Genomic DNA, 27,932 nt, shown 5'->3' on the forward strand with positions numbered 1-27,932 from the left:
TTCTTAAGTGGAAGAATAACCAACCATGTTACACAACACAGACAGTGCAGATAGACATACAGTGCAGACAGACAGACAGTGCAGACAGATAGTGCAGACAGAAAGATAGTGCAGACAGACAGACAGTGCAGACAGATAGTGCAGATAGATAGTGCAGACAGAAAGATAGTGCAGACAGATAGTGCAGACAGACAGACAGTGCAGACAGATAGTGCAGATAGATAGTGCAGACAGACAGATAGTGCAGACAGATAGTGCAGATAGACAGTGCAGACAGACAGACAGACAGACAGTCCAGACAGATAGTGCAGATAGATAGTGCAGACAGATAGACAGTGCAGACAGATAGTGCAGACAGATAGACAGTGCAGACAGACAGACAGTGCAGACAGATAGTGCAGATAGATAGTACAGACAGACAGATAGTGCAGACAGAGAGCGCAGACAGACAGACAGTGCAGACAGACAGACAGTGCAGACAGACAGAGCAGACACACAGATGCTATATGGTACAAGCTCCCTCCGAGCCATATCATTTGTTCACTGCAGGGATGTTCTGAAGGGAATCAAAGCAAAAGCTTCAAACAGAGAACATTAAAAGACCACAAACTCCTTTAGTATGTGTAACCTGGGAGATTAGCATTCTTTATTTTATCTTCTTTCCTCTTAGGGGGTCGATGTAATATTGCAGATAGATTGTAGCTTCCATCAATGTAATTGTCTGCATCACTAACAATCCCCCATATTATTTTTGTAAATATATAAATTATATATTGTGATGCCACGAGAGGCTACCGCTTCCAGCGGGGTTGCCCAAGTAGTGCAAGGAGTCCAGGTTCAACCAAAACAAGGATTTTTATTCAAGGTCTTCGGCAACTAACGAAATTATAACACAATTCTCTTCTCTTCCAAACCCACTCTCCAGACCGTGTCTCTTCCCTTCCAAAACAACCCCAGCCTATCAGCCCCTGATTGGTTTCAGCTGCGTGGGAAGATTGGCCACAGAGGGTTGGAGTTCCCGACCATACCAGCAGATGGAGCCATAGCTGTCTGGGTTTGCAGCCACCTCAGGGGGATGTACCGTCCCTCAGGACACAGCCTCTCGTGACATCACACATCCCCCTCCTCGGGACCGACGTCCTCGTCGGGGTAAAGGCAGTGAAGAAGGCATCACGCCGGGGAGAGGGCGTCCGCATTTCCGTGGTGCTTGCCAGCCCTGTGGACAACCCGAAAAGTTAAACGGTTGCAAGCTCAAAAACCATCTGGTTACTCTACTGTTTGATTCCTTGTTCTTGGCCATCCACTGCAGAGGGGCGTGATCAGATACCACCATGAAACGTCGGCCCAGGAGATGGAACCGAAGGGACTCCAGGGCCCAGACTACAGCCAGACATTCCTTCTCCACCGTTGAATAGTTCTTCTCTCTTGGAAGTAACTTCCTGCTTAGGTAGAGAATGGGATGTTCTTCCCCGTCATGTGCCTGGGTGAGGACAGCACCCAGACCCACCTCGAAGCATCCGCTTGGACCATGAATTCCTTCTTGAAGTCTGGTGCCACCAGGATCGGACTGGAGCAGAGTGCTCGCTTCAGGTTGCGGAAAGCCGCCTCCGCCGCAGGGTTCCACTTCACCATTCGTGAGTGGCGTTTGGTCGTCAGCTCCGTCAATGGTGCCGCTATGGTAGCAAAACCTGCAATAAAGCGTCTATAGTAGCCAGCGAGGCCCAAAAATGACCTTACTTGCTTCTTGTTGATGGGCTGCGGCCAGTCCTGTATGGCCCGCAGTTTGGCTTCCTGTGGTTTGACCAACCCCCGCCCAATGGTGTACCCCAGGTAGTTTGTCTCACTGAAGGCCACCTTGCACTTCTTCGGGTTTGCCGTGAGCCCTGCTTCCCTGAGCGAATCCAGCACCGCTTGTACCCGGGGTAGGTGGCTGGCCCAATCCTGACTTTGTATAACCACATCATCCAAATAAGCCGCTGCGTACCTCTTGTGGGGCGCAAGGACTCGATCCATCAGGCGTTGGAACGTGGCAGGTGCCCCGTGGAGACCAAACGGAAGTCGGGTATACTGGTAGAGCCCCTCCCGGGGTGGCAAAGGCTGTCTTCTCCTTAGACGCCGGGGTCAAGGGCACCTGCCAGTAGCCTTTTGTGAGATCAAGAGTGGTTATGAAACGAGCATGCCCCAAGGAGTCTATTAAATCATCGACACGAGGCATTGGGTATGCATCAAATTCAGACACTTCATTCAACTTTCGATAGTCATTACAAAATCGTACTGAACCGTCTGGCTTGGGAACTAGTACTATGGGACTTGCCCAGGCACTGTGGGACTCTTCGATTACTCCCAACTCCCGCATCTTCCTTACCTCCTTCTGTATAACCACTTTACGAGCCTCTGGCACGCGGTACGGGCGCTGGTTTACCGTTCGGCCAGGCATGGTGCGGATCTCATGTTGGACCACCTCTGTGTGACCGGGAAGGGGAGGAGAAGACATCCTGGTTCTGCTCCACGAGTTCCAGGGCCATCTGTCGTTGATGTGGGGACAGATTTGGACCCAGCTGAACCTATTCTCGCGCCGGTTCCTGGGTCTCTGTGGGGGGTAGAGAGCTAAACAGCGCCTCTCTGGCGTGCCACTTCTTTAAAAGGTTAACATGATAAATCTGCTCAGTTTTCCTCTTATCTGGTTGCCTCACCTTGTAGTTTACTTCTCCCATGCGTTCAATGACCTCATATGGTCCTTGCCAGGTTGCCAGGAATTTGCACTCAACGGTTGGCACCAGGACCAGCACTCTGTCCCCCGGCTTAAACTCCCTGGGCTGAGCAGATCTGTTGTAGGAGGCTTGCTGTTGCCGCTGACTGGCCTCCATGTGTTCCCGCATCATGGGATAGATGGCCTTCATTTCAGTCGGCGGGGAGCCTACAGCCAACTTGGAAAACTGGGTGATCAAACCTTCGGTATCCTCCTCTGCCATGCACTATTAACGCTTGAGCGTGCCTGTATTCTCCACCATCTGTGATGCCACGAGAGGCTACCGCTTCCAGCGGGGTTGCCCAAGTAGTGCAAGGAGTCCAGGTTCAACCAAAACAAGGATTTTTATTCAAGGTCTTCGGCAACTAACGAAATTATAACACAATTCTCTTCTCTTCCAAACCCACTCTCCAGACCGTGTCTCTTCCCTTCCAAAACAACCCCAGCCTATCAGCCCCTGATTGGTTTCAGCTGCGTGGGAAGATTGGCCACAGAGGGTTGGAGTTCCCGACCATACCAGCAGATGGAGCCATAGCTGTCTGGGTTTGCAGCCACCTCAGGGGGATGTACCGTCCCTCCAGGACACAGCCTCTCGTGACATCACAATATATATATATATATATATATATATTTTAATATATTTTCCTTTATTATTTTACCATAACCCTACCATCCCTCCCCTAATTTGAGTAAACTAATGGACAACAACACTTAGGCTTCTACTTCCAGCTACATTTTACAGACACAGTATATTTTACGATAGTTATCTTTAGTTTGTTTTTAGCCTTCAGCTCCACTCAACCCCTCCCATCTATCTCTGAACACCATCCAGTTTTGATTTGTATTTGTCATATATTTTTCTAACCGTTCTTCCCTTCAACACACTCCATGCATCAGTCACTACTACTGCTGCTTTACTATTCGCTCAGATCCCTCCCCACGGACCAATCGTATGCTCTGTTCCTCACAAGCCATGAAGGCTCTGTCCAATCAACTCTCATTGCAAACAGTGAAAAACACAAAATGTCTCCAAAAAGTTTTCACCACATTCAGAACTGCTGTTAGGGCATATTTTCTTCACTGTTTCAGTTGTATTTACGTTTTGAAGATCTTCTACCATAAAACCTCTAGGGGAATGGGAATGTATACAACATGCATCACGCCTTTAGCGCCTCCAATCGTGAAGATGTAGGGAACTATGGCTGAAAACATTAAAGGGCACCTCTTTGATTGTTTGATCAAAGAGAAAAGTGTTCTATCTATAGCATATAGATTCTGAGCTGTTGCTAGGAGGGTGTGCTGCCTAGTCGTATTGTACAGAGAAGTGGGAAACATATACATTGCTAATGATGGCCACTGAGATAGCTGGGGAGAAAGAATACTTTAGGGGATGTACATTATGGATTCCTGACCTCTCTCTCTCACTCCCTGTCTTTATCTTCCTTTTCCTGTCATCATCCTTCCTTTGTCCTTCCTCTCTACCCCTCCTCCAGTGGGACGGTGTAGGTCCTCTCCCAGACTCAGCTGACCCTCCTAAAGGAGTCCAGATGTTATGGCACCCGTCCATAGTGAAGCCCTACCTCACCCTGCTGTCAGAGTGCTCCAACCCTGATACACTGGAGGGAGCAGCAGGCGCACTGCAGAACCTGGCTGCAGGCAGCTGGAAGGTATGGTGGACCATTAGTCTGTCTCCTATTCTCTTTACAGGGGTGCATCAGTCTAAGGCTTCCCTCACCTGTCTGTCAGTTTTAACTGCCCCAACCCCCCAGTGGTGCGTCAGTCTAACTCTTCCCCCTCTCTCATCTCTCTCCAGTGGTCCGTCAGTCTAACTCTTCCCCCTTTCTCATCGCTCTCCAGTGGTCCGTCAGTCTAACTCTTCCCCCTCTCTCTCCACTGGTCCGTCAGTCTAACTCTTCCCCCTCTCTCATCTCTCTCCAGTGGTCCGTCAGTCTAACTCTTCCCCCTCTCTCATCTCTCTCCAGTGGTCCGTCAGTCTAACTCTTCCCCCTCTCTCCTCTCTCTCCATTGATCCATCAGTCTTACTATTCCCCCTCCTGTTTGTCAGTCTTATTCTTCCCTCTCTCTCTCTCTAGTTGTGGGTCCGTTAGTGTAATTCTTCCCCCTCTCTATCTCCAGTGGTCCTTCAATCTAACTCTTCCCCATGTCTCTTCAGTGGTCTGTCAGTGTAACTCCTCCCCCTCTCTCTCTTGTTGTGGGTCAGTCAGCCTAACTCTTCCCCCTCTCTCTTCTCTCTCCAGTGGTCCGTCAATCTAACTCTTCCCCCTCTTTCCTCTCTCTCCAGTGGTCTGCCAATCTAACTCTTACCCTCTCTCTCCAGTGGTCCGTCAGTCTATTTCTTCCCCTCTCTCTCCAGTGGTCCGTCAGTCTAACTCTACCCCCTCTCCCCTCTCTCTCCAGTGGTCCTTCAGTCTAACTCTTCCCCTCTCTCTCCAGGTGTCCGTCAGTCTAACTCTACCCCCTCTCCTCTCTCTCCAGTGGTCAGTGTATATCCGGGCAGCGGTGCGTAAAGAGAAGGGTCTTCCTATCCTGGTGGAGTTGTTGAGGATAGACAATGACCGTGTGGTGTGTGCCGTGGCCACCGCACTCAGGAATATGGCCCTGGACGTCAGAAACAAAGAACTGATAGGTAAGACACACACACACACACAAACACACTCACACACACTCATAAACACACACACATACACTTCACAGTGCAGCAGCTCTGGCCACCTGTGGGTTGTCAGTGTAACTGAGTAATTGCAGTAGAGGAGCCTTCAGTGGTGGCTGTAAATGAAGCAGCTCAATGGAGTCAGATGGACTTTGAAAAAGAGACTTTGATGGTGAATGTGAAGCGCACGGCTAATGACGGTCTGCTAGTCCCATTGTACAGGCCTCACAAGTCAACCTCAACACAGAGAGATGGAGCTCAGCCTCTCATTAACACTACCTCGGTGTGTGTGTGATTTTCTGTGTGTGTGATTTTCTGTGTGTGTGTGTTTCTGTCTATGTGTGTGTTTGTGTGTGTGTCCGTGTGTGTCTGTGTACGCATACGTGCTCTCGCAGTGACATCACTGACAACCAATTGATCTCTCTCTAATCATCTGGGCTTCCTGGTGTGCTATATGGTTTCCATGGCAACCCATCCCCCCCATCGTCTCAGGCGGTTGTCTTCCAGAGCCCCTAGGAATTCTCAACCAAGGCTGGTGATTGGCAAGAAACGCCCATTGTTGCTGAGCTAGAAATTCCAATGGTTGCGATTGGTAAGCCGGGCATTCTAATAGTTGCTATGCTTGGTATTCTGCTGGTGACTATGGTTGTCTTCTTTGGAACCTACGGGTCAATAATGAGCTCTTTGGCACAGTGCAGATATGGTCAAGGGATGCATTTTCCCAAACCGCAGATCTAGGATCAGTACTCTACAACCAATTCTAACCATAATCATTAGGGGGATGAATACAATCTGATCAGTTACAACCTTTACCTACTCCTTGTAGTATGTGTTAAATATGATGGTAGAAGCCATCACCCAGCTTGGAGCTTTAACAGAAAGACACAGTGTTTTGTTCTGTGCACCGTAAGAGACGCCAGGCTGAATAATGTAATTCACAAGAAAACAATGTATAACACTGTTTACCTACAGCTCATATTGGCCTTGCAGAGTCATTCCATTGAACCAGAGAGGGGGGGAGTAGAGAGAGAGGGAGGAGAGAGGGAGGAGAGAGAGAGAGAGAGAGAGAGAGAGAGAGAGAGAGAGAGAGAGAGAGAGAGAGAGAGAGAGAGAGAGAGAGAGAGAGAGAGAGAGAGAGAGAGAGAGAGAGAGAGAGAGAGAGAGAGAGAGAGAGAGAGAGAGAGAGAGAGAGAGAGATTGCGCTAAAGGAGTGGTTGAGTTTAAATGTGAGAACAGCAGGGGATAAAGCATAGATGTTTATATAGTGCTATGAAAAAGTATTTGCCCCCTTTCTAATTTTCTTTACTTTTGCATATTTGTGATACTGAATGTTATCAGATCTTCAACCAAAACCTAATATTAGATAAAGGGAACGAACATAAGTGAACGAATAACACAACAATTACATGTTTATTTCACTTATTTCATAAACAAAGTTATGCAACACCCAATTCCCCTGTGTGAAAAAGTTATTGCCCCCTTACACTCAATAACTGGTTGTACCACCTTTAGCTGCAATGACTCCAACCAAATGCTTCCTGTAGTTGTTGATCAGTCTCTCACGTCGCTGTGGAGGAATTTTGGCCCACTCTTCCATGCAGAACTGCTTTAACTCAGTGACGTGTGGGTTTTCAAGCATGAACTGCTCGTTTCAAGTCCTGCCACAACATCTCAATTGGGATTAGGTCTGGACTTTGACTAGGCCATTCCAAAACTTCCAATTTGTTGCTTTTTAGCAATTTTCATGTAGACTTGATTGTGTGTTTTGGATCATTGTATTGCTGCATGACCCAGCTGCGCTTCAGCTTCAGCTCACAAACGGATGGTCTGACATTCTCCTGTAGAATTCTCTGATACAGAGCAGAATTCATGGTTCCTTCTATTAAGGCAAGTCCTGAGGCAGCAAAGCATCCCCAAACCATCACACCACCACCACCATGCTTGATCTTTGGTATAATAATATAATAATATAATATGCCATTTAGCAGACGCTTTTATCCAAAGCGACTTACAGTCAGTCATGCGTGCATACATTTTTGTGTATGGGTGGTCCCGGGGATCGAACCCACTACCTTGGCGTTACAAGCGCCGTGCTCTACCAGCTGAGCTACAGAGGACCACATGTATGATGTTCTTACTGTGGAATGCAGTGTTTGGTTTTCACCAGGCATAATGGGAGAAGTTTACATACACTAAGTTGACTGTGCCTTTAAACAGCTTGGAAAATTTCAGAAAATGATATCATGGCTTTATAAGTTTCTGATAGGCTAATTGACATTATTTCAGTCAATTGGAGGTGTACCTGTGGATGTATTTCAAGGCCTACCTTCAAACTCAGTGCCTCTTTGTTTGACATCATGGGAAAATCAAAAGAAATCAGCCAAGACCTTTTTTGTAGACCTCCACAAGTGTGGTTCATACTTTGGAGCAATTTCCAAACGCCTGAAGGTACCACGTTCACCTGTACAAACAATAGTACGCAAGTATAAACACCATGGGACCACGCAGCCGTCATACCGCTCAGGAAGGAGATGCGTTCTGTCTCCTAGAGATTAACGTACTTTGGTGCGAAAAGTGCAAATCAATCCCACAACAACAGTAAAGGACCTTGTGAAGATGCTGGAGCAAACAGGTACAAAAGTATCTATATCCACAGTAAAACGAGTCCTATATCGACATAACCTGAAAGGCCGGTCAGCAAGGAAGAAGCCACTGCTCCAAAACCGCCATAAAAAAGCCAAACTACGGTTTGCAACTGCACATGGGGACAAAGATCGTACTTTTTGGAGAAATGTCCTCTGGTCTGATGAAACAAAAATAGAACTGTTTGGCCATAATGACCATCGTTATGTTTGGAGGAAAAAGGGTGTGCTTGCAAGCCGGAAAAAAACATCCGAACCATGAAGCACGGGGGTGGCAGCATCGTGCTGTGGGGGTGCTTTGCTGCAGGAGGGACTGGTGTACTTCACAAAATAGATGGCATCATGAGGAAGGAAAATGATGTGGATATATTGAAGCAATATCTTAAGACATCAGTCAGGAAGTTAAAGCTTGGTCGCAAATGGGTCTTCCAAATTGACAATGACCCCAAACATACTTCCAAAGTTGTGGCAAACTGGCTTAAGGACAACAAAGTCAAGGTATTGGAGTGGCCATCACAAAGCCCAGACCTCAATCCTGTAGAACATTTGTGGGCAGAACTGAAAAAGCGTGTGCGAGCAAGGAGGCCTACAAACCTGACTCAGTTACACCAGCTCTGTCAGGAGGAATGGGCCAAAATTCACCTAACTTATTGTGGGAAGCTTGTGGAAGGCTACCCGAAACGTTTGACCCAAGTTAAACAATTTAAAGGCAATGCTCCCAAATACTAATTGAGTTTATGTAAACTTCTGACCCACTGGGAATGTGATGAAAGAAATAAAAACTGAAATAAATCATTCTCTCTACTATTATTCTGACATTTCACATTCTTAAAATAAATTGGTGATCCTAACTGACCTAAGAAAGGGAATGTTTACTAGGATTAAATGTCAGGAATTGTGAAAAACTGAGTTTAAATGTATTTGGCTAAGGTGTATGTAAACATCCGACTTCAACTGTACCTTTGATTCTCACAGCCACGGGAGTACTGTCCTCTCTTATCATTTGTCAAGTAGGATGTTGAAGAGAGGGGGAGGAAGGAAGGAGAGGGGAACAGAGAGAAAGAAGAAACACAGAGGAGAGAGAAATAGAGAGAGTCAGTGATAAAGCTGAAACCAGTGTTTATTCAGTCCTATGTCGTAAGTTCAATGTCACACGGCATTATTCAACTGATCTATCGTGTTTTTATGTCTTTCTGTCCTATTCACCTCATCTCCTATTCATCTGACTGGCGGATTTGCATAATGTATGGTGATGTGGCGAAATGAATCACGTTTTGACGTTACAATAACTGTCAGCGACGTCGCTTGCTACAATTGACTTATAGTCGGTAATTTGACACGTTAGATGGTAATGTGCCAAAGAGACAGAGGGGGAATACCATCTAGCCATCTAGCTCTAGCAGAGTGATGTGGCATACAGTAAAATACAAATATGTTCTGTGTAAAAGGGCCGTCTTTCCTCTCTTCCCCCTCTTTCTGCTCTCTCATCCTCAGCCATCTCCTTCTCTCCCTCCATCCCTCCCATTCTACCTCCCCTTCCTTCTCTACTCTCCCTCACTCTGGCTCCAGTCCCATCTTTCCACCTACTACATTATATTAGCTCATGTTGCCCGCCGAGGCTCTTCTCTCTCTGTCTCTCTCTCTCTCTCTCTCTCTCTCTCTCTCTCTCTCTCTCTCTCTCTCTCTCTCTCTCTCTCTCTCTCTCTCTCTCTCTCTCTCTCTCTCTCTCTGTCTGTCTGTCTGTCTGTCTGTCTGTCTGTCTGTCTGTCTGTCTGTCTGTCTGTCTCTCTCTCTCTCTCTCTGTCTGTGTCTCTCTCTCTCTCTGTCTCTCTCTCTCTCTCTCTCTCTCTCTCTCTCTGTCTCTCTCTCTCTCTCTCTGTCTCTCTCTGTCTGTCTGTCTGTCTGTCTGTCTGTCTGTCTGTCTGTCTGTCTGTCTGTCTGTCTCTCTCTGTCTCTCTCTCTCTCTGTCTCTCTCTCTCTCTGTCTCTCTCTCTCTATCTCTCTCTCTCTCTCTCTCTCTCTCTCTCTCTCTCTCTCTCTCTCTCTCTCTCTCTCTCTCTCTCTCTCTCTCTCTCTCTCTCTCTCTCTCTCTCTCTCTCTCTCTCTCTCTCTCTCTCTCTCTCGTGTCTCCGGATGATGACATCAGTGCTCAGGAGGGTTACTGCGGAAACGCAGGGAGGGTGCTGTAGACGGCCATTAATTACAGGAACCTGAATCACACACACACACACACACATACACACACACCATTACACACTTATACACACACACATTTTTGCATGAACAAAATACAAAGGTGTGCCAAAGAAAAAGTAACTCTGGGGTAAAAACACACTTAACCCTAATTGCTCCTGTAAGTCGCTCTGGATAAGAGCGTCTGCTAAATGACTCAAATGTAAATGTAAAGAGTGAAATCATCTGGTAGTTTTAGCCGTACACTCGTGTTATTCTGTCTATGGGATTAGTGTATGTCACATTCGATTTACCCGCTACATTTCTTACCTGCTTCCTCTCCCCTTGAGTTCAGCTTGAACGGAAATAGCAGGATACAGGATGAGACTGTGAGTATATACAGTGCCTTCGGAAAGCATTCAGACCCCTTGACTTTTTCCACATTTTGTTACGTTACAGCCTTATTCTAAAATGGATTAAATAAATAAAAATCCTCGTCAATCTACACACAATACCCCATAATGACAAAACAAAAACAGGTTCTTAGAAATGTTTGAAAATGTCTTAAAATATAAAACAGAAATACCTTATTTACATGAGTATTCAGGCCCTTTGCTATGAGACTCGAAATTGAGATCAGGTGCATCCTGTTTCCATTGATCATCCTTGAGATGTTTCTACAACTTGATTGGAGTCCACCTGTGGTAAATTCAATTGATTGGACATGATTTGGAAAGGCACACACCTGTCTATATAAGGTCCCACAGTTGACAGTGCATATCAGAGCAAAAACCAAGCCATGAGGTCGAAGGAATTGTCCGTAGAGCTCCGAGACAGGATTGTGTCGAGGTACAGATCTGGGGAAGGGTACCAAAACATTTCTGCAGCATTGAAGGTCCAGAAGAACACAGTGACCACCATCATTCTTAAATGGAAGAAGTTTGGATCCACCAAGACTCTTCCTAGAGCTGGCCGCCCGGCCAAACTGAGCAATCGGGGGAGAAGGACATTGGTCAGGGAGGTGACCAAGAACCCGATGGTCACTCTGATAGAGCTCCAGAGTTCCTCTGTGGAGATGGGAGAACCTTGTACAAGGACAACCATCTCTGCAGCACTCCACCAGTCAGGCCTTTATGGTAGAGTGGCCAGACGGAAGCCACTCCTCAGTAAAAGGCACATGACAGCCCGCTTGGAGTTTGCCAAAAGGCACCTAAAGACTCTCTCAGACCATGACAAACAAGATTCTCTGGTCTGATGAAACCAAGCGTCACGTCTGGAGGAAACCTGGCATCATCCCTACTGTGAAGCAAGGTGGTGGCAGCATCATGCTGTGGGGATGTTTTTCAGCGGCAGGGACTGGGAGACTAGTCAGGATTGAAGGAAAGATGAACGGAGCGAAGTACAGAGAGATCCTTGATGATAACCTGCTCCAGACTCAAGGCTGTAATCGCTGCCAAAGGCGCTTCAACAAAGTACTGAGTAAAGGGTCTGAATACTTATGTAAATGTGATATTTCCGTTTTTTATTATAATACATTTGCAAAAATGTCTACAACTGTTTTTGCTTTGTCATTATGGGGTATTCTGTGTAGATTGATGAGGGAAAAAAAACTATTTAATCAATTTTAGAATAAGGCTGTAACGTAACAAAATGTGGAAAAAGTCAAAGGGTCTGAATACTTTCCGAATGCACTGTAGATGATCATTCTATGGTGTACTTACGGAGGTGCCAGAGATGGCTTACATTAACAAGATTGGTCAGCCATGTTTACTTAGAACTTTGTATATTTCTTCAGGTATGTTCTGTCAGAGGTAGGCATTAGTACTGATGAAGTCATCTGGAATCTGACCCCCGTTCTATGACCACTCAGAACAACATTCCAGACAGGTATTCCAGAAAAAAGGAAACAAGATATCTCTTCTCAGAAATGTCATTTTTAAATCACACATTTTTATTCACTACATTTCAAACACGTTTTCAGCCAGTGGATCTTTCTTCCAACCAACCCCTGTCTCTTTCGCATGTTGTGTGTGTGTGTGTGTGTGTGTGTGTGTGTGTGTGTGTGTGTGTGCCTCGTGCATGTCTTTTGTGAGTGTGCTTCTCTTCACATCAAAGACGGCCTCAGAAAGACAGATGTTGCAGGTGTGAAATCCTACACTCACTGAAACCCCTATCTTTAATAGCTAGAGTAGCGTTTCCAATTTACCTTCGTTTTCTAACCTCTTTTAAACAGCTTTGTTTTATTTTCCTTTTTTTTAATGTCCGTATCTCCTAAAGAAGGGGAATTGCCATTTACTTTGGACGGTTGAGTGATTTCTGGTGGTATGTCTAGCTGGCCAACGGTCATCTTTCACAGAGTGACATTTGCAGACCTGACTTACCTCAGGGGACTCAGAGAACATTATACACACTTCTCTTTGAACCATGGAGGAGGCTCTGACATCCTTCATTATAGGTCCATTCTGAAGTGTATGAGGCTATATTTAAATATAATTAGGTTCCCTATAGCTGGGTACTATATAGAGTTGAGATGACTAACCTGGTTTCTTGTGATATGGCGCCCCCTGTGGCTGATGAGGCATATAGCACTTTATTCGTCATTATAAGGAAACGCCCAGGTTCAGCCACTGGCAAGGTCAGTCCAAGGCCCTGTTTGAGTTGTGTGAAAACGCATCCTTCCTTCCTTATTGACTTGTTTCCTCTCTCTCTCTGCTCTCCCCCCCCCCCCTCTCCCTTTCTCTCTCTCTCTCCTTCCTCCCTTTCTTACTTTGTTTAAGTTATCATTGATGATCATACATGATTGCTCAAGTGAAAGTAAAGGTCTTCAGCTAACAGAGAAACTGTTTATATACGGTACATAGGGATCCTACTGGGGTAATTACAGTCAATTTCCTTTCAATAACACTCTCCATTCTCTGTCAGTAAACAATCAAATCACACACACACACAGACACACACAAACACAGACACACACTAATTGTTGAGTATAATTGTCATACTTTAAATTGAATCACTTATTATTGCCTTGATTAAGTATTTTCGTCTGTTGGAGTCAGGAGACAGGATGCAATAAGAAATTAGAGAATGAGTCTAACCAGTTTGTGTGTGTGTGTGTGTGTGTGTGTGTGTGTGTGTGTGTGTGTGTGTGTGTGTGTGTGTGTGTGTGTGTGTGTGTGTGTGTGTGTGTGTGTGTGTGTGTGTGTGTGTGCGTGTGTGTGCTTACCCTTACCAGGTGTGGTTTCAACACTGACTGTTAGATATAATCTTGGTTGAGTCTGCAGAGTGAGGCAGCAGCAGTTGAATTAAGTCATTTCAGATTGCATTAATTTCATCATACTGTTGCATATCCTGAGTATCTAAAGCTCTCCCTGCAGTCACACACACACACACGCACACGCACACGCACACACACACACACACACACACACACACACACACACACACACACACACACACACACACACACACACACACACACACACACACACACACACACAGGGATATTTAGTATTTTGGTAATGCTCTGCCCAACAGAGCATTACCAATGTATGGGCAGGCATAAGCTACGGACAACAAACACAATTGCACTTTATTGATGGCGATTTGAACACACAGAGATACTTTGATGAGATCCTGAGGCCCATTGTCGTGCCATTTATCAGCCGCCATCACCTCATGTTTCGGCATGATAACGCATAGCCCCATGTCGCAAGGATCTGTACACAATTCCTGGAAGCTGTTCCAGTTCTTCCATGGCCTGCATACTCACCAGACATGTCACCCATTGAGCATGTTTGGAATGCTCTGGATCGACGTGTAATACAGTGTGTTCCAGTTCCCGCCAATATCCAGTAACTTCGCACAGCCATTGAAGAGGAGAGGGACAACATTGTGTCAGTGTAATACATGTATCTCTCTCTCTCTCTCATTCTACCTGCCTCTCTCCCATCACACTCCCCTTCCTGTCCCTCCCAGTGGAGATTTAAGATGAGACCGCTAGTTTGAGGATCTCTGTGTGACTCAGTACCATGTGAACCCAGCAGGTGGTTTCAGGCTGTTACAGCTGCAGACGTAGACCAGTGGGAGTCAAACATCTCCTTGTCTCTGTTCTGGTCTTTGATAAGATTACTAATGAATGACTCTGCCATGGCTCTTATGTCATCTTATGACATGATGAAGTAGGCCTTACAGTTGAAGTCGGAAGTTTACATACACCTTAGCCAAATACATTATTATTAAAATTATTTTTTCACAATTCCTGATATTTAATCCTAGTAAAAATTCCCTGTCTTAGGTCAGTTAGGATCACCACTTTATTTTAAGAATGTGAGATGTCAGAATAATAGTAGGGAGAATGATTTATTTCAGCTTTTATTTCTTTCATCACATGCCCAGTGGGTCAGAAGTTTACATACACTCAATTAGTATTTGGTAGCATTGCCTTTAAATTGTTTAACTTGGGTCAAACGTTTCGGGTAGCCTTCCACAAGCTTCCCACAATAAGTTGGGTGAATTTTGGCCCATTCCTCCTGACAGAGCTGGTGTAACTGAGTCAGGTTTGTAGGACTCCTTGCTCACACACGCTTTTTCAGTTCTGCCCACACATTTTCTATAGGATTGAGGTCTGGGCTTTGTGATGGCCACTCCAATACCTTGACTTTGTTGTCCTTAAGCCAGTTTGCCACAACTTTGGAAGTATGCTTGGGGTCATTGTCAATTTGGAAGACCCATTTGCGACCAAGCTTTAACTTCCTGACTGATGTCTTGAGATGTTGCTTCAATATATCCACATAATTTTCCTTCCTCATGATGCCATCTATTTTGTGAAGTGCACCAGTCCCTCCTGCAGCAAAGCACCCCCACAGCATGATGCTGCCACCCCCGTGCTTCACGGTTGGGATGGTGTTCTTCGGCTTGCAAGCAACCCCCCTTTTCCTCCAAACATAACGATGGTCATTATGGCCAAACAGTTCTATTTTTGTTTCATCAGACAACAGGACATTTCTCCAACAAGTACGATCTTTGTCCCCATGTGCAGTTGCAAACCGTAGTCTGGCTTTTTTATGGGGTTTTTGGAGCAGTGGCTTCTTCCTTGATGAGCGGCCTTTCAGGTTATGTCGATATATGACTCGTTTTACTGTGGATATAAATATTTTTGTACCTGTTTCCTCAAGCATCTTCACAAGGTCCTTTGCTGTTGTTCTGGGATTGATTTGCACTTTTCGCACCAAAGTACGTTCATCTCTAGTAGACAGAACGCATCTCCTTCCTGAGCGGTATGACGGATGCATGGTCCCATGGTGTTTATACTTGCGTACTATTGTTTGTACAGATGAACGTGGTACCTTCAGGCGTTTGGATTGCAATTGACTCAAATGATGTCAAATAGCCGTGGCTGGGGTGAAGCTTCTAAAGCCATGACATCATTTTCTGGAATTTTCCAAGCTGTTTAAAGGCACAGTCAACTTAGCGTATGTAAACTTCTGACCCACTGGAATTGTGATACAGTGAATTAGAAGTGAAAGAATCTGTCTGTAAACAATTGTTGGAAAAATTACTTGTGTCATGCACAAAGTAGATGTCCTAACCAACTTGCCAAAACTATAGTTTGTTAACAATACATTTTTGGAGTGGTTGAAAAACGAGTTTTATTGACTCCAACCTAAGTGTATTTAAACTTCCGACTTCAACTGTATATGTCATTCTACCACAGCATTATGTAGGGCTTTATAACGGTATCCTCCCTGGTTCAGCTACTTCATTTCACCATCAGAGACAGAAACAGTGAATTGAGTGATTAATAGCAGACAAGGTTGGGGTCAATTCGAATTTAATTTGAAATTCCAATTCAATTCTTAAATTCACTCATGAAGTGGAGAATTTACATTGAATTAAATTCAAATTTCAACAATCTTCAAGTTATGGAATTGGAATTGAATTGGAATTATGCTGTTTGGACTGTATGAATTGGAATTGTAAAATCATTTAATCTTTGGAATTTAATTTAATTGGAATTCAATATTTGTAGATTTCCCAGTTTATGGAATTAATGCACTTAGTATCAAAATGTACAGCAGGATTTGTTTTAAATCATTTCAACTATTGATATTATTTCCAGTATATACTGACTGTACAAAACATTAACAAAACCCTGCTCTTTCCATGACAGACTGACCAGGTGAATCCAGGTGAAAGCTATGATCCCTTATTGATGTCACTTGTTAAATCCACTTCAAATCAGTGTAGATGAAGGGGAGGAGACAGGTTAAACAAGGATTTTTAAGCCTTGAGACAATTGAGACATGGATTGTGTATGTGTGCCATACAGAGGGTGAATGGGCAACACAAAATATTGAAGTGCCTTTGAACGGGGTATGGTAGTAGGAGCCAGGCGCACCAGTTTGTATCAAGAATTGCAACGCTGCTGGGTTTTTCACGCTCAACAGTTTCTTGTTTGTATCAAGAATGGTCCACCACCCAAAGGACATCCAGCCAACTTGAGACAACTGTGGGAAGCATTGGAGTCAACATGACATGGACCAGCATCCCTGTGGAATGCTTTCGACACCTCGTAGAGTCCATAACCCAATGAATTGAGGCTATTCTGAGAGCTCAGGGCGAGGATCTCCTTCCAGAGAGAAATCAGGGACTGTAACATCCTCTGTTTCACGGAATCATGGCTCTCTCCGGATATACTGTCCCCGTCCATACAGCCAGCTGGATTCTCAGTACATTGCGGCAGACAGGAATAAACAACTCTCCGGGAAGAAGAAAGGCTGTATGTTTCATGATTAACTACTCATGGTGTGAATGTGATAACGTAAAGGAACTCAAGTCCTTTTGTTCACCCGACCTAGAATACCTCACAATCAAATGCCGACCGTATTACCTCCCAAGAGAATTCTCTTCGGTTATAGTCACAGCCGTGTCTATTCCCCCTCAAGCCGATACCACGACGGCCCTCAAGGAACTACACTGGACTGAGTTCATAAGGAAGTGTATAGGGGATGTTGTTCCCACTGTGACAATTTAAACCTACCCAAACCAAAAACCATGGATAGATGGTAGCATTCGCTCAAAACTGAAAGAGTGAACCACCGCATTTAACCACTGCAAGGTGACTGGGAATATGGTTGAATACAAACAGTGCAGTTATGCCCTCCTTAAGGCAATCAAACAGGCAAAACGTCAGTACAGAGACAAAGTGGAGTCGCAATTCAGGGTTACAAAGGGAAAACCTGCCACGTCGCGGACACCGACGTCTTGCTTCCGGACAAGCTAAACACCTTCTTCGCCCGCTTTGAGGATAACACTGTGCCGACAGGGGCCGCTCCCAAGGACTGTGGGCTCTCGTTCTCCGTGGCCAACGTGAGTAAGACATTTAAGCGTGTTAACCCTTGCAAGGCTGCCGACCCGGACGGCATCCCTAGCTGCTTCCTAAGAGCATGCGCAGACCAGCTGGCTGGAGTGTTTACGGACATATTCAAGCTCTCCCTATCCCAGTCTGCTGTCCCCACTTGCTTCAAGATGTCCACCATTGTTCCTGTACCCAAGAAAGCAAAGGTAACTGAACTAAATGACTATCGCCCTGTAGCACTCACTTCTGTCATCATGAAGTGCTTTGAGATGCTAGTTAAGGATCATAGCATCTCAACCTTACCTGACACCCTAGACCCACTTCAATTTGCATACCGCCCAAAAAGATCCACAAACGATTACATTTCCATTACTATTCACACGGCCCTAACACATCTGGACAAGAGGAACACCTATTTGAGAATGCTGTTTATTGACTACAGTTAAGCATTCAACACTATTGTTCCCTCCAAGCTCGACACCAAGCTCAGAGCCCTGGGTCTGGACACCACCCCTCTGCAACTGGATCCTGGATTTCCTGATGGGCAGACCACAGGCTGTGAGGATTGGCAACAACACCTCCTCCACACTGACTCTTAACACAGGGGCCCCCCAGGGGTGTGTCCTCAGTCCTCTGCTGTACTCCCTGTTCACCCATGACTGCGTGGCTTTGCACGACACCGACTCCATCATCAAGTTGGCTGACGACACCATGGTTGTAGGCCTGATAACCAACAATGAAAAGGTCAGCCTGTAGGGAGGAGGTAAGTGAACTGGCATTGTGGTGTCATGACAACAACCTCTCCCTCAACATCAGCAAAACAAAGGAGTTGATTGTTGACTTCAGGAAGCCTAGGGAACATGCCCCGATCCACATCAACTGGACTGCAATAGAAAGAGTCACACGTTTTAAGTTTCTCTGCATCCACATCACAGAGGACTTGACATGGACCAGGACCAACAACACCACCACTCTTGTCAAGAGGCCACAACAGCGTCTCTACTTCCTAAGGCAGCTGAAGAAAATCTGCATGCCGCCCCAGGTCCTCTCCAAATACTACCGCTGCACCATCGAGAGCGTCCTGACCAGTTGCATCACGGCCTGGTACGGGAATTGATTCGTCTACGAACGCAAAGGCCCTCCAGTGGGTGGTGAAGACGGCCCAGTACATCACTGGGACCGTGCTCCCACCCATCCAGGACGTCTACTCGAAACGGTGCCTGAGAAATGCACGGAGCATCATCAAGGACCCCACACACCCCAGCCACGAGCTGTTCTCTCCCTTACCGTCGGGCACATGGTATCGGGGCATGAGGTCTGATACCAACAGGCTCAGAGACAGTTTCTATCTACAAGCCATCAGACTACTGAACACTTGAACTGGACTGACCACCTGCTCTGATTCTCCGCATCTTAGCACACATGCACTCACTTATGCACACACCAACACAGACATACACACACGCATATACATCCATGCTACACACACTTCACAACTGCTTCTACCAGACTCTTTTTATACTGCTCAGTTATACACTTGCTCCCCTTCCCCAGGTAGCTTAGCGGTTAGAGCGTTAGGTCAGTAACCAAAAGGTTGCTGGTTTGAAATCCCAGAGCCGATAAGGCAAAAACTTCTGTCGATGTGCCCTTGAGCAAGGCACTTTCTAATTGCTCCTGTAAGTAGATCTGGATATAAGAGCGTCTGCTAAATGACGAAAATGTAAATGTGAAATGTCCATGTGTAAATATTGGACTATAAATTGTGCCTTCCTGTATTATTATCTTTTATTATTTCTTATTGTTGTTACATTGTTGATAAGGAACCTGCAAGTATTTAGTTGGACGATGTACTGTATACCATGTGTATCCCGAACATACGACAAATAAAACTTGAAACTTGAAACTCTCTCTTCTCTCTCTCCTCTCTCCTCTCTTCTCTCTCTTCTCTCTTCTCGCTCTCCTCTCTCTCTCATCTCCCCTGTCTCCCACCAAACCCTGGCCAGTAGAGCAAACTTCCCCAGGATAAAGAGCTTTAGTCGATCTTAATATTGTCCTCTCAGTGAAGACAGTCCATTCAGTCTCTCTCTCTTGCTCTCTACAGCCTGTCAGGACAAGATAACACTTCACCAATTAACTCACCGCTCATTGCTAATAATATGCAGTGCTTAGGAAACCACTGTGTGTGTGTGTGTGTGTGTGTGTGTGTGTTTGTGTCTGTGTGTGTGTATTCCTTCATGTTGTTAATGATTGGGGTGCGTTGACAGTTTTTAAGCTGTTCACATGACACAGAAGGAATTTCACCACCCCAGATTAAAATGTATTACTGCTATCCATACAGAACGTTAAAGACAGAGAGAGGAGTTGGCAGCAGTGGGACGATGGGTGTTGTGAATTGCAATGATAACCCTGTGTGAAAAACTTTGAAAGGTCCTTTTATCTTTATAGAGCTTTATATTCTACAGCCAACTTTGCCTACACACCTCGGCCCCTCGATGTATGAACGCCAACTCTACCCAGTTTTGTCACTCCAATACAGCCCAATAAACAGTTTGATACAAACCGCTGCACTGACAGATACATTATGTTCTCTGGGTTCTAGTCCTGTCGTGCTGACAGATACAGTATGTTCTCTGGGTTCTAGTCCTTTCCTGCTGACAGATACAGTATGTTCTCTGGGTTCTAGTCCTGTCGTGCTGACAGATACAGTATATTCTCTGGGTTCTAGTCCTGTCCTGTTGACAGATACAGTATATTCTCTGGGTTCTAGTCCTGCTGATAGATACAGTGTATTCTCTGGGTTCTAGTCCTGTCCTTCTGAAAGATACAGTATATTCTCTGGGTTCTAGTCCTACTGAGAAAAACAGTATATTCTCTGGGTTCTAGTCCTGTCCTGTTGACAGATACAGTATATTCTCTGGGTTCTAGTCCTACTGAGACATACAGTATATTCTCTGTGTTCTAGTCCTGTCCTGCTGACAGATACAGTATATCCTCTGGGTTCTAGTCCTACTGAGAGATACAGTATATTCTATGGGTTCTAGTCTTGTCCTGTTGACAGATACAGTATATTCTCTGGGTTCTAGTCCTTCTGAAAGATACAGTATATTCTCTGGGTTCTAGTCCTGTTGACAGATTCAGTATATCCTCTGGGTTCTAGTCCTGCTGACAGATACAGTATATCTTCTGGGTTCTAGTTCTGCTGAGGGATTTACATTTACATTTTAGTCATTTAGCAGACGCTCTTATCCAGAGCGACTTACAGTTAGTGAGTGCATACATTTTTCATACAGTATATTCTCTGGGTTCTAGTCCTGCTAATGGAACAGTATATTATCTGGGTTCTAGTCCTGTCATGCTGATAGATACAGTATATTCTCTGGGTTCTAGTCTAGTCCTGCTGAGAGATACAGTATATTCTCTGGGTTCTAGTCCTGCTGATAGATACAGTATATTCTCTGGGTTCTAGTCCTGTTGATAGATACAGTATATTATCTGGGTTCTAGTCCTGCTGATAGATACAGTATATTCTCTGGGTTCTAGTCCTGTTGATAGATGCAGTATATTCTCTGGGTTCTAGTCATGCTGATAGATACAGTATATTATCTGGGTTCTAGTCCTGTCATGTTGATAGATGCAGTATATTCTCTGGGTTCTAGTCCTGCTGATAGATACAGTATATTATCTGGGTTCTAGTCCTGTCATGTTGATAGATACAGTATATTCTCTGGGTTCTAGCCCTGCTGATAGATACAGTATATTATCTGTGTTCTAGTCCTGCTGATGGAACAGTATATTATCTGGGTTCTAGTCCTGCTGATGGAACAGTATATTATCTGGGTTCTAGTCCTGTCATGCTGATAGATACAGTATATTCTCTGGGTTCTAGTCTAGTCCTGCTGAGAGATACAGTATATTCTCTGGGTTCTAGTCCTGCTGATAGATACAGTATATTCTCTGGGTTCTAGTCCTGTTGATAGATACAGTATATTCTCTGGGTTCTAGTCCTGCTGATAGATACAGTATATTCTCTGGGTTCTAGTCCTGTCATGCTGATAGATACAGTATATTCTCTGGGTTCTAGTCCTGTCCTGTTGACAGATACAGTATATTCTCTGGGTTCTAGTCCTGATGGAACAGTATATTATCTGGGTTCTAGTCCTGTCATGCTGATAGATACAGTATATTCTCTGGGTTCAAGTCTAGTCCTGCTGAGAGATACAGTATATTCTCTGGGTTCTAGTCCTGCTGATAGATACAGTATATTCTCTGGGTTCTAGTCCTGTTGATAGATACAATATATTCTCTGGGTTCTAGTCCTGCTGATATATACAGTATATTATCTGGGTTCTAGTCCTGTCATGTTGATACATGTAGTATATTCTCTGGGTTCTAGTCCTGCTGATAGATACAGTATATTATCTGGGTTCTAGTCCTGTCATGTTGATAGATACAGTATATTCTCTGGGTTCTAGTCCTACTGATAGATAAAGTATATTATCTGGGCTCTAGTCCTGTCATGTTGATAGATACAGTATATTCTCTGGGTTCTAGCCCTGCTGATAGATACAGTATATTCTCTGTGTTCTAGTCCTGCTGATGGAACAGTATATTATCTGGGTTCTAATCCTGCTGATGGAACAGTATATTATCTGGGTTCTAGTCCTGTCATGCTGATAGATACAGTATATTCTCTGGGTTCTAGTCCTGCTGATAGATACAGTATATTCTCTGGGTTCTAGTCCTGTTGATAGATACAGTATATTCTCTGGGTTCTAGTCCTGTTGATAGATGCAGTATATTCTCTGGGTTCTAGTCCTGCTGATAGATACAGTATATTCTCTGGGTTCTAGTCCTGTTGATAGATGCAGTATATTCTCTGTGTTCTAGTCCTGCTGATGGAACAGTATATTATCTGGGTTCTAGTCCTGTCATGCTGATAGATACAGTATATTCTCTGGGTTCTAGTCTAGTCCTGCTGAGAGATACAGTATATTCTCTGTGTTCTAGTCCTGCTGATGGAACAGTATATTATATGGGTTCTAGTCTTGTCCTGCTGAGATATACATTATATACTCTGGGTTCTAGTCCACCAGTGAGACATTGACAGCTGTTTTTATTCCTCCGTCGTCAATTAACCCATTGACTTCCATTTTCCTGTGCAGGTAACCATCCACTCACATGGACAAGTGACATTTCTATAGAGAGAATGAGTCAATCTGAAAGAGCAGCTCTTCACCAGTGTGTCATGTTTCAGAGTCATAATCAGCCAAAGATGTCCGCCTCCTAGATGTGTGTCAATGTTGACATTTTGTGAAATTATAACGTGTCGCCAATTGAGCATGAATGACTCACAAAGATGGTGTATGCTAATGTATAGCGAAGGCTCATTGTTCCCCCCGTCCTTTCCTCCCTCCTTCCTTCCATCCTTCCCTCTATCCGGCTTTTACTCAGGTTTTCCTCTCATTCTGACTTCTCTCTTTTCTGTTAATGTCAGATTCTTCCCTTCATTTCCTCTCGTCCACGTTAATCTGTTCTTCCAAATACCAGATGAGTCAGAGTGTATTGACTTCAGCACAGGGCTGCTCCACAGACAGACTGAGGACAGACAGACCATCTGAGAGAGACTGAGGCCAGACAGACCACGCTGAGAGAGACTGAGGACAGACAGACCACGCTGAGAGAGACTGAGGCCAGACAGACCACGCTGAGAGAGACTGAGGACAGACAGACCACGCTGAGAGAGACTGAGGACAGACAGACCACGCTGAGAGAGACTGAGGCCAGACAGACCACCTGAGAGAGACTGAGGACAGACAGACCACGCTGAGAGAGACTGAGGCCAGACAGACCACCTGAGAGAGACTGAGGACAGACAGACCACCTGAGAGAGACTGAGGATAGACAGACCACCTGAGAGAGACTGAGGACAGACAGACCACCTGAGAGAGACTGGGGACAGACAGACCACCTGAGAGAGACTGAGGCCAGACAGACCACCTAAGAGAGACTGAGGATAGACAGACCACCTGAGAGAGACTGGGGACAGACAGGCCACGCTGAGAGAGACTGAGGACAGACCACGCTGAGAAACACTGAAGACAGACAGACCACCTGAGAGAGACTGAGGACACACAGGCCATGCTGAGAGAGACTGAGGACAGACAGACTGAGGACAGACAGACTGAGGACAGACAGGCCACGCTGAGAGAGACTGAGGACAGACAGACCATGCTGAGAGAGACTGATGACAGACAGGCCATGCTGAGAGAGACTGAGGACAGACAGACCACGCTGAGAGAGACTGAGGACAGACAGACCATGCTGAGAAAGACAGAGAACAGACAGGCCACACTGAGAGAGACTGATGACAGACAGACCATGCTGAGAGACACTGAGGACAGACAGGCCACACTGAGAGAGACTGAGGACAGACAGACCATGCTGAGAGAGACTGAGGACAGACAGACTTGGGAACTTAGAACGTCATTTGTCCTTGACTGCAGTGTCAGAAAGTTGCTCAAACAATCAATGAGGAAGTATTACACTGCTCTGTAAGGTTTGATTGTTAGAGGATGAAACTGGTGAATGGGGCTGGAGATGAGGAAGGGAAAGAGATAGTTAAGTGTTGGAAAGACGGGGGAGATATGGGGAAGGTGACTCATTGGGCAGTGGGGCTGGATTCAAAAACCCATGGCGACCCGGGTTAGCGGCTGTAACCAATGAGGATTGTTACTTTCCTGACACACACACACACACACACACACACACACACACACACACACACACCGCACACACACACATTCAGAATTCTAACCCAAGCAATATCTCTTTTGTCTCCCTCTCCTCTCAGGTAAATACGCCATGCGTGACCTTGTCCACCGGTTACCGGGCAGCAGCAATAGCAGTACTGGGGGCAGCGGTGGGACTAGCAGCGGTACCGGGGCTCCAGTAGCACCCAGCAAGATCATGTCAGACGATACAGTAACGGCTATCTGCTGCGCTCTGCATGAGGTCATGACTAAGAACATGGAGAATGCCAAAGCACTGAGAGACGCCGGCGGGATAGAGAAACTCATCGGCATCGCTCGCAGCAAAGGAGACAAGTAAGGGGACTACACACACACACGCATCACAGGATGATCCTAGGATGACTGTGGTTAGGGCCTCACTCCCCAGGGACTAGAAACAGGAAGTTAGTTACGTGGTGAAAACAGTATTTCATCACTATGTGAGTCTATGAGCTCAGTGAAGCGTACTGACAGAACATAGCGCTGACGCTACCAGAATATAACCCCTGTCGCTATGGGAGACAGAGCAGGGTTTTCTAAACAACCTTGGCAACCAGAAGGTCACGGTTTCTATGACACCAAACCGTTGTCAGGAAGATCATTACGTGGGGTTTGTGTGTTGATGTATCACTATGGAGTTCACTGCAGTCCGTTCTGGGTAGCATGTTAGTGTAACGTAACGGTGAGTGATGTTGCACCCTGTAGACGTTGATACAGGCTCAGGCATGTTTTCATTCCACCCAATCGTCCCTCATTCATCTTCTGTGATTAGGAACTACAGTTGAAGTCGGAAGTTTACATACACCTTAGCGAAATACATTTAAACTCAGTTTTTCACAATTCTTGACATTTAATCATAGTAAAAATTCCCTGTCTTAGGTCAGTTTGGATCACCACTTTATTTTAAGAATGTGAAATGTCAGAATAATAGTAGAGAGAATGATTTATTTCAGCTTTTATTTATTTCATCACATTCCCAGTGGGTCAGAAGTTTACATACACTCAATTAGTATTTGGTAGCATTGCCTTCATATTGTTTAACTTGGGTCAAACGTTTCGGGTAGCCTTCCACAAGCTTCCCACAATAAGTTGGGTGAATTTTGGCCCATTCCTCCAGACAGAGCTGGTGTAACTGAGTCAGGTTTGTAGGCCTCCTTGCTCGCACACGCTTTTTCAGTTCTGCCCACAAATGTTCTATAGGATTGAGGTCCGGGCTTTGTGATGGCCACTCCAATACCTTGACTTTGTTGTCCTTAAGCCAGTTTGCCACAACTTTGGAAGTATGCTTGGGGTCATTGTCCATTTGCAAGACCCAGTTGCGACCAAGCTTTAACTTCCTGACTGATGTCTTGAGATGTTGCTTCAAATTATCCACAATATTTTCCTTCCTCATGATGCCATCTATTTTGTGAAGTTCACCAGTCCCTCCTGCAGCAAAGCACCCCCACAGCATGATGCTGCCACCCCCGTGCTTCACGGTTGGGATGGTGTTCTTCGGCTTGCAAGTCGCCCCCTTTTTCCTCCAAACATAACGATGGTCATTATGGCCAAACAGTTTTTGTTTCATCAGACCAGAGGACATTTCTCCAAAAAGTAAGATCTTTGTCCCCATGTGCAGTTGCAAACCGTAGTCTGGCTTTTTAATGGCGGTTTTGGAGCAGTGGCTTCTTCCTTGCTGAGCGGCCATTCAGGTTATGTCGATATAGGACTCGTTTTACTGTGGATATAGATACTTTTGTACCTATTTCCTCCAGCATCTTCACAAGGTCCTTTGCTGTTGTTCTGGGATTGATTTGCACTTTTCGCACCAAAGTACGTTCAACTCTAGGAGACAGAACGTGTCTCCTTCCTGAGCGGTATGACGGCTGCGTGGTCCAATGGTGTTTATACTTGCGTACTATTGTTTGTACAGATGAACGTGGTACCTTCAGGCGTTTGGAAATTGCTCCCAAGGATGAACCAGACTTGTGGAGGTCTACAATTTCTTTTCTGAGGTCTTGGCTGAGTTTGAAGGTAGGCCTTGAAATACATCCACAGATACACCTCTAATTGACTCAAATTATGTCAATTAGCCTATCAGAAACTTCTAAAGCCATGACATCATTTTCTGAAATGTTCCAAGCTGTTTAAAGCGACAGTCAACTTAGCGTATGTAAACTTCTGACCCATTGGAATTGTGATACAGTGAATTATAAGTGAAATAATCTGTCCGTAAACAATTGTTGGAAAAATGACTTGTGTCATGCACCAAGTAGATGTCCTAACCGACTTGCCTAAACTATAGTTTGTTAACAAGAAATTTGTGGAGTGGTTGAAAATCGAGTTTTAATGACTCCAACCTAAGTGTATTTAAACTTCCGACTTCAACTGTACGTCCATCTCCAACAGGACATGTTTGGCATAGAATAAGAATACGTTCTAGTTATATGTGTAGTGCAGCCATGCTTTGACCTTTACAAGCAATGATTACGTCAGGGATCACACTTCTATTCATGGCTCATGTATTCAGTATAACAATATACATCCAGTGTTCACAGTGTGAGGAAATTGACCCAAGTTGAGGTCTATTTTATTTAATTTTTTTGTACAAAACATACACATACAAATGACAACATACATGCACACAAACATCCACAACATCACCCCTGCCCAGACCCACCTGCTCACGCCCCCATCTCCAGCGACCGTATCACACTCCGCCACGTCCTCAAACGGCACCATTTTGTTTCTCTCCATCGCCCCACACACTTTCAACATTTCGATAATAAAGCATTTGACCTTTCCATTGTGTTAACAATGGAAGATTGGTTGATGTCCAGTTTTTAAGTATAAATTTTTTTCAAGATGATTGACGAGAAAAGTGTCCAACCCATCGAATATCTCAATGCACCCCCATATGCCATGTCTTGAAATATGCAGACAGACGGATTAAAAGTATATTTACATTGTGATACTTCTGACAGGCAACTTTCGAATGCCGCCCATAACTTTCGGACTTCATAGCATTTCCAGAAGCCGTGTATTATTGAGTCATTGTTAGTATTACTCTCTGCCATTGTGCTGTAGAATTTGTGAATTTTGTCTCGTGTAATAAATTCTATACGTTAGTTTGTACTGGATTAAGCATACATTTTTGTTACCTGTAATTTCGTTAGTTATGATCCGACATTCCCTCCATCTTGTGCCAATATCAGTTATTTTTAAGTCTTGGTTCCAGTGGTTTATATTTTTTTCTAAGAGATTGTCGGTTGGACAACCTCTGCAAGGTTTTGTTTATCTTACCTATTATATGAATATCATTTTCTGACTCAAATATAGTTCCCTCAAGATAACTCTGATGTCCAAACGATTTCAAATCAAAATGTCTTTATATGAAACTTTTAAGTTGAATGTATTTGAAAATATCTGTTCAGTCCAAAATTGCTTTTAAATTCTGTCATGGAAATAAATGTATTTCCTATTACCAGGTCATTTACGGTTTCTATGCCTTTAGTTTCCATGGGGACCAATTTATCGGTGAATTCTGAAAAGCTTTCCAAGGACTCTTCCATAG

At 44.9% G+C, this 27,932-nt stretch overlaps 1 protein-coding gene across 1 annotated transcript in view; it reads left to right on the top strand.

Annotated features, from left to right (window-relative positions):
• The window catches only part of LOC121569333 (catenin delta-2-like), a 461,200-nt gene that overhangs the window by 375,188 nt on the left and 58,080 nt on the right, over nt 1-27,932 (top strand). The window contains exons 18-20 of the mRNA XM_041880205.2: nt 4,243-4,416; nt 5,246-5,396; nt 24,442-24,694. Of these exons, the coding sequence (XP_041736139.2) occupies nt 4,243-4,416; nt 5,246-5,396; nt 24,442-24,694 (578 nt within the window). The remainder of the gene's footprint in view (nt 1-4,242; nt 4,417-5,245; nt 5,397-24,441; nt 24,695-27,932) is intronic.

This window comes from Coregonus clupeaformis, chromosome 7 (assembly GCF_020615455.1).
Source record: "Coregonus clupeaformis isolate EN_2021a chromosome 7, ASM2061545v1, whole genome shotgun sequence".
NCBI lineage: Eukaryota > Metazoa > Chordata > Actinopteri > Salmoniformes > Salmonidae > Coregonus > Coregonus clupeaformis.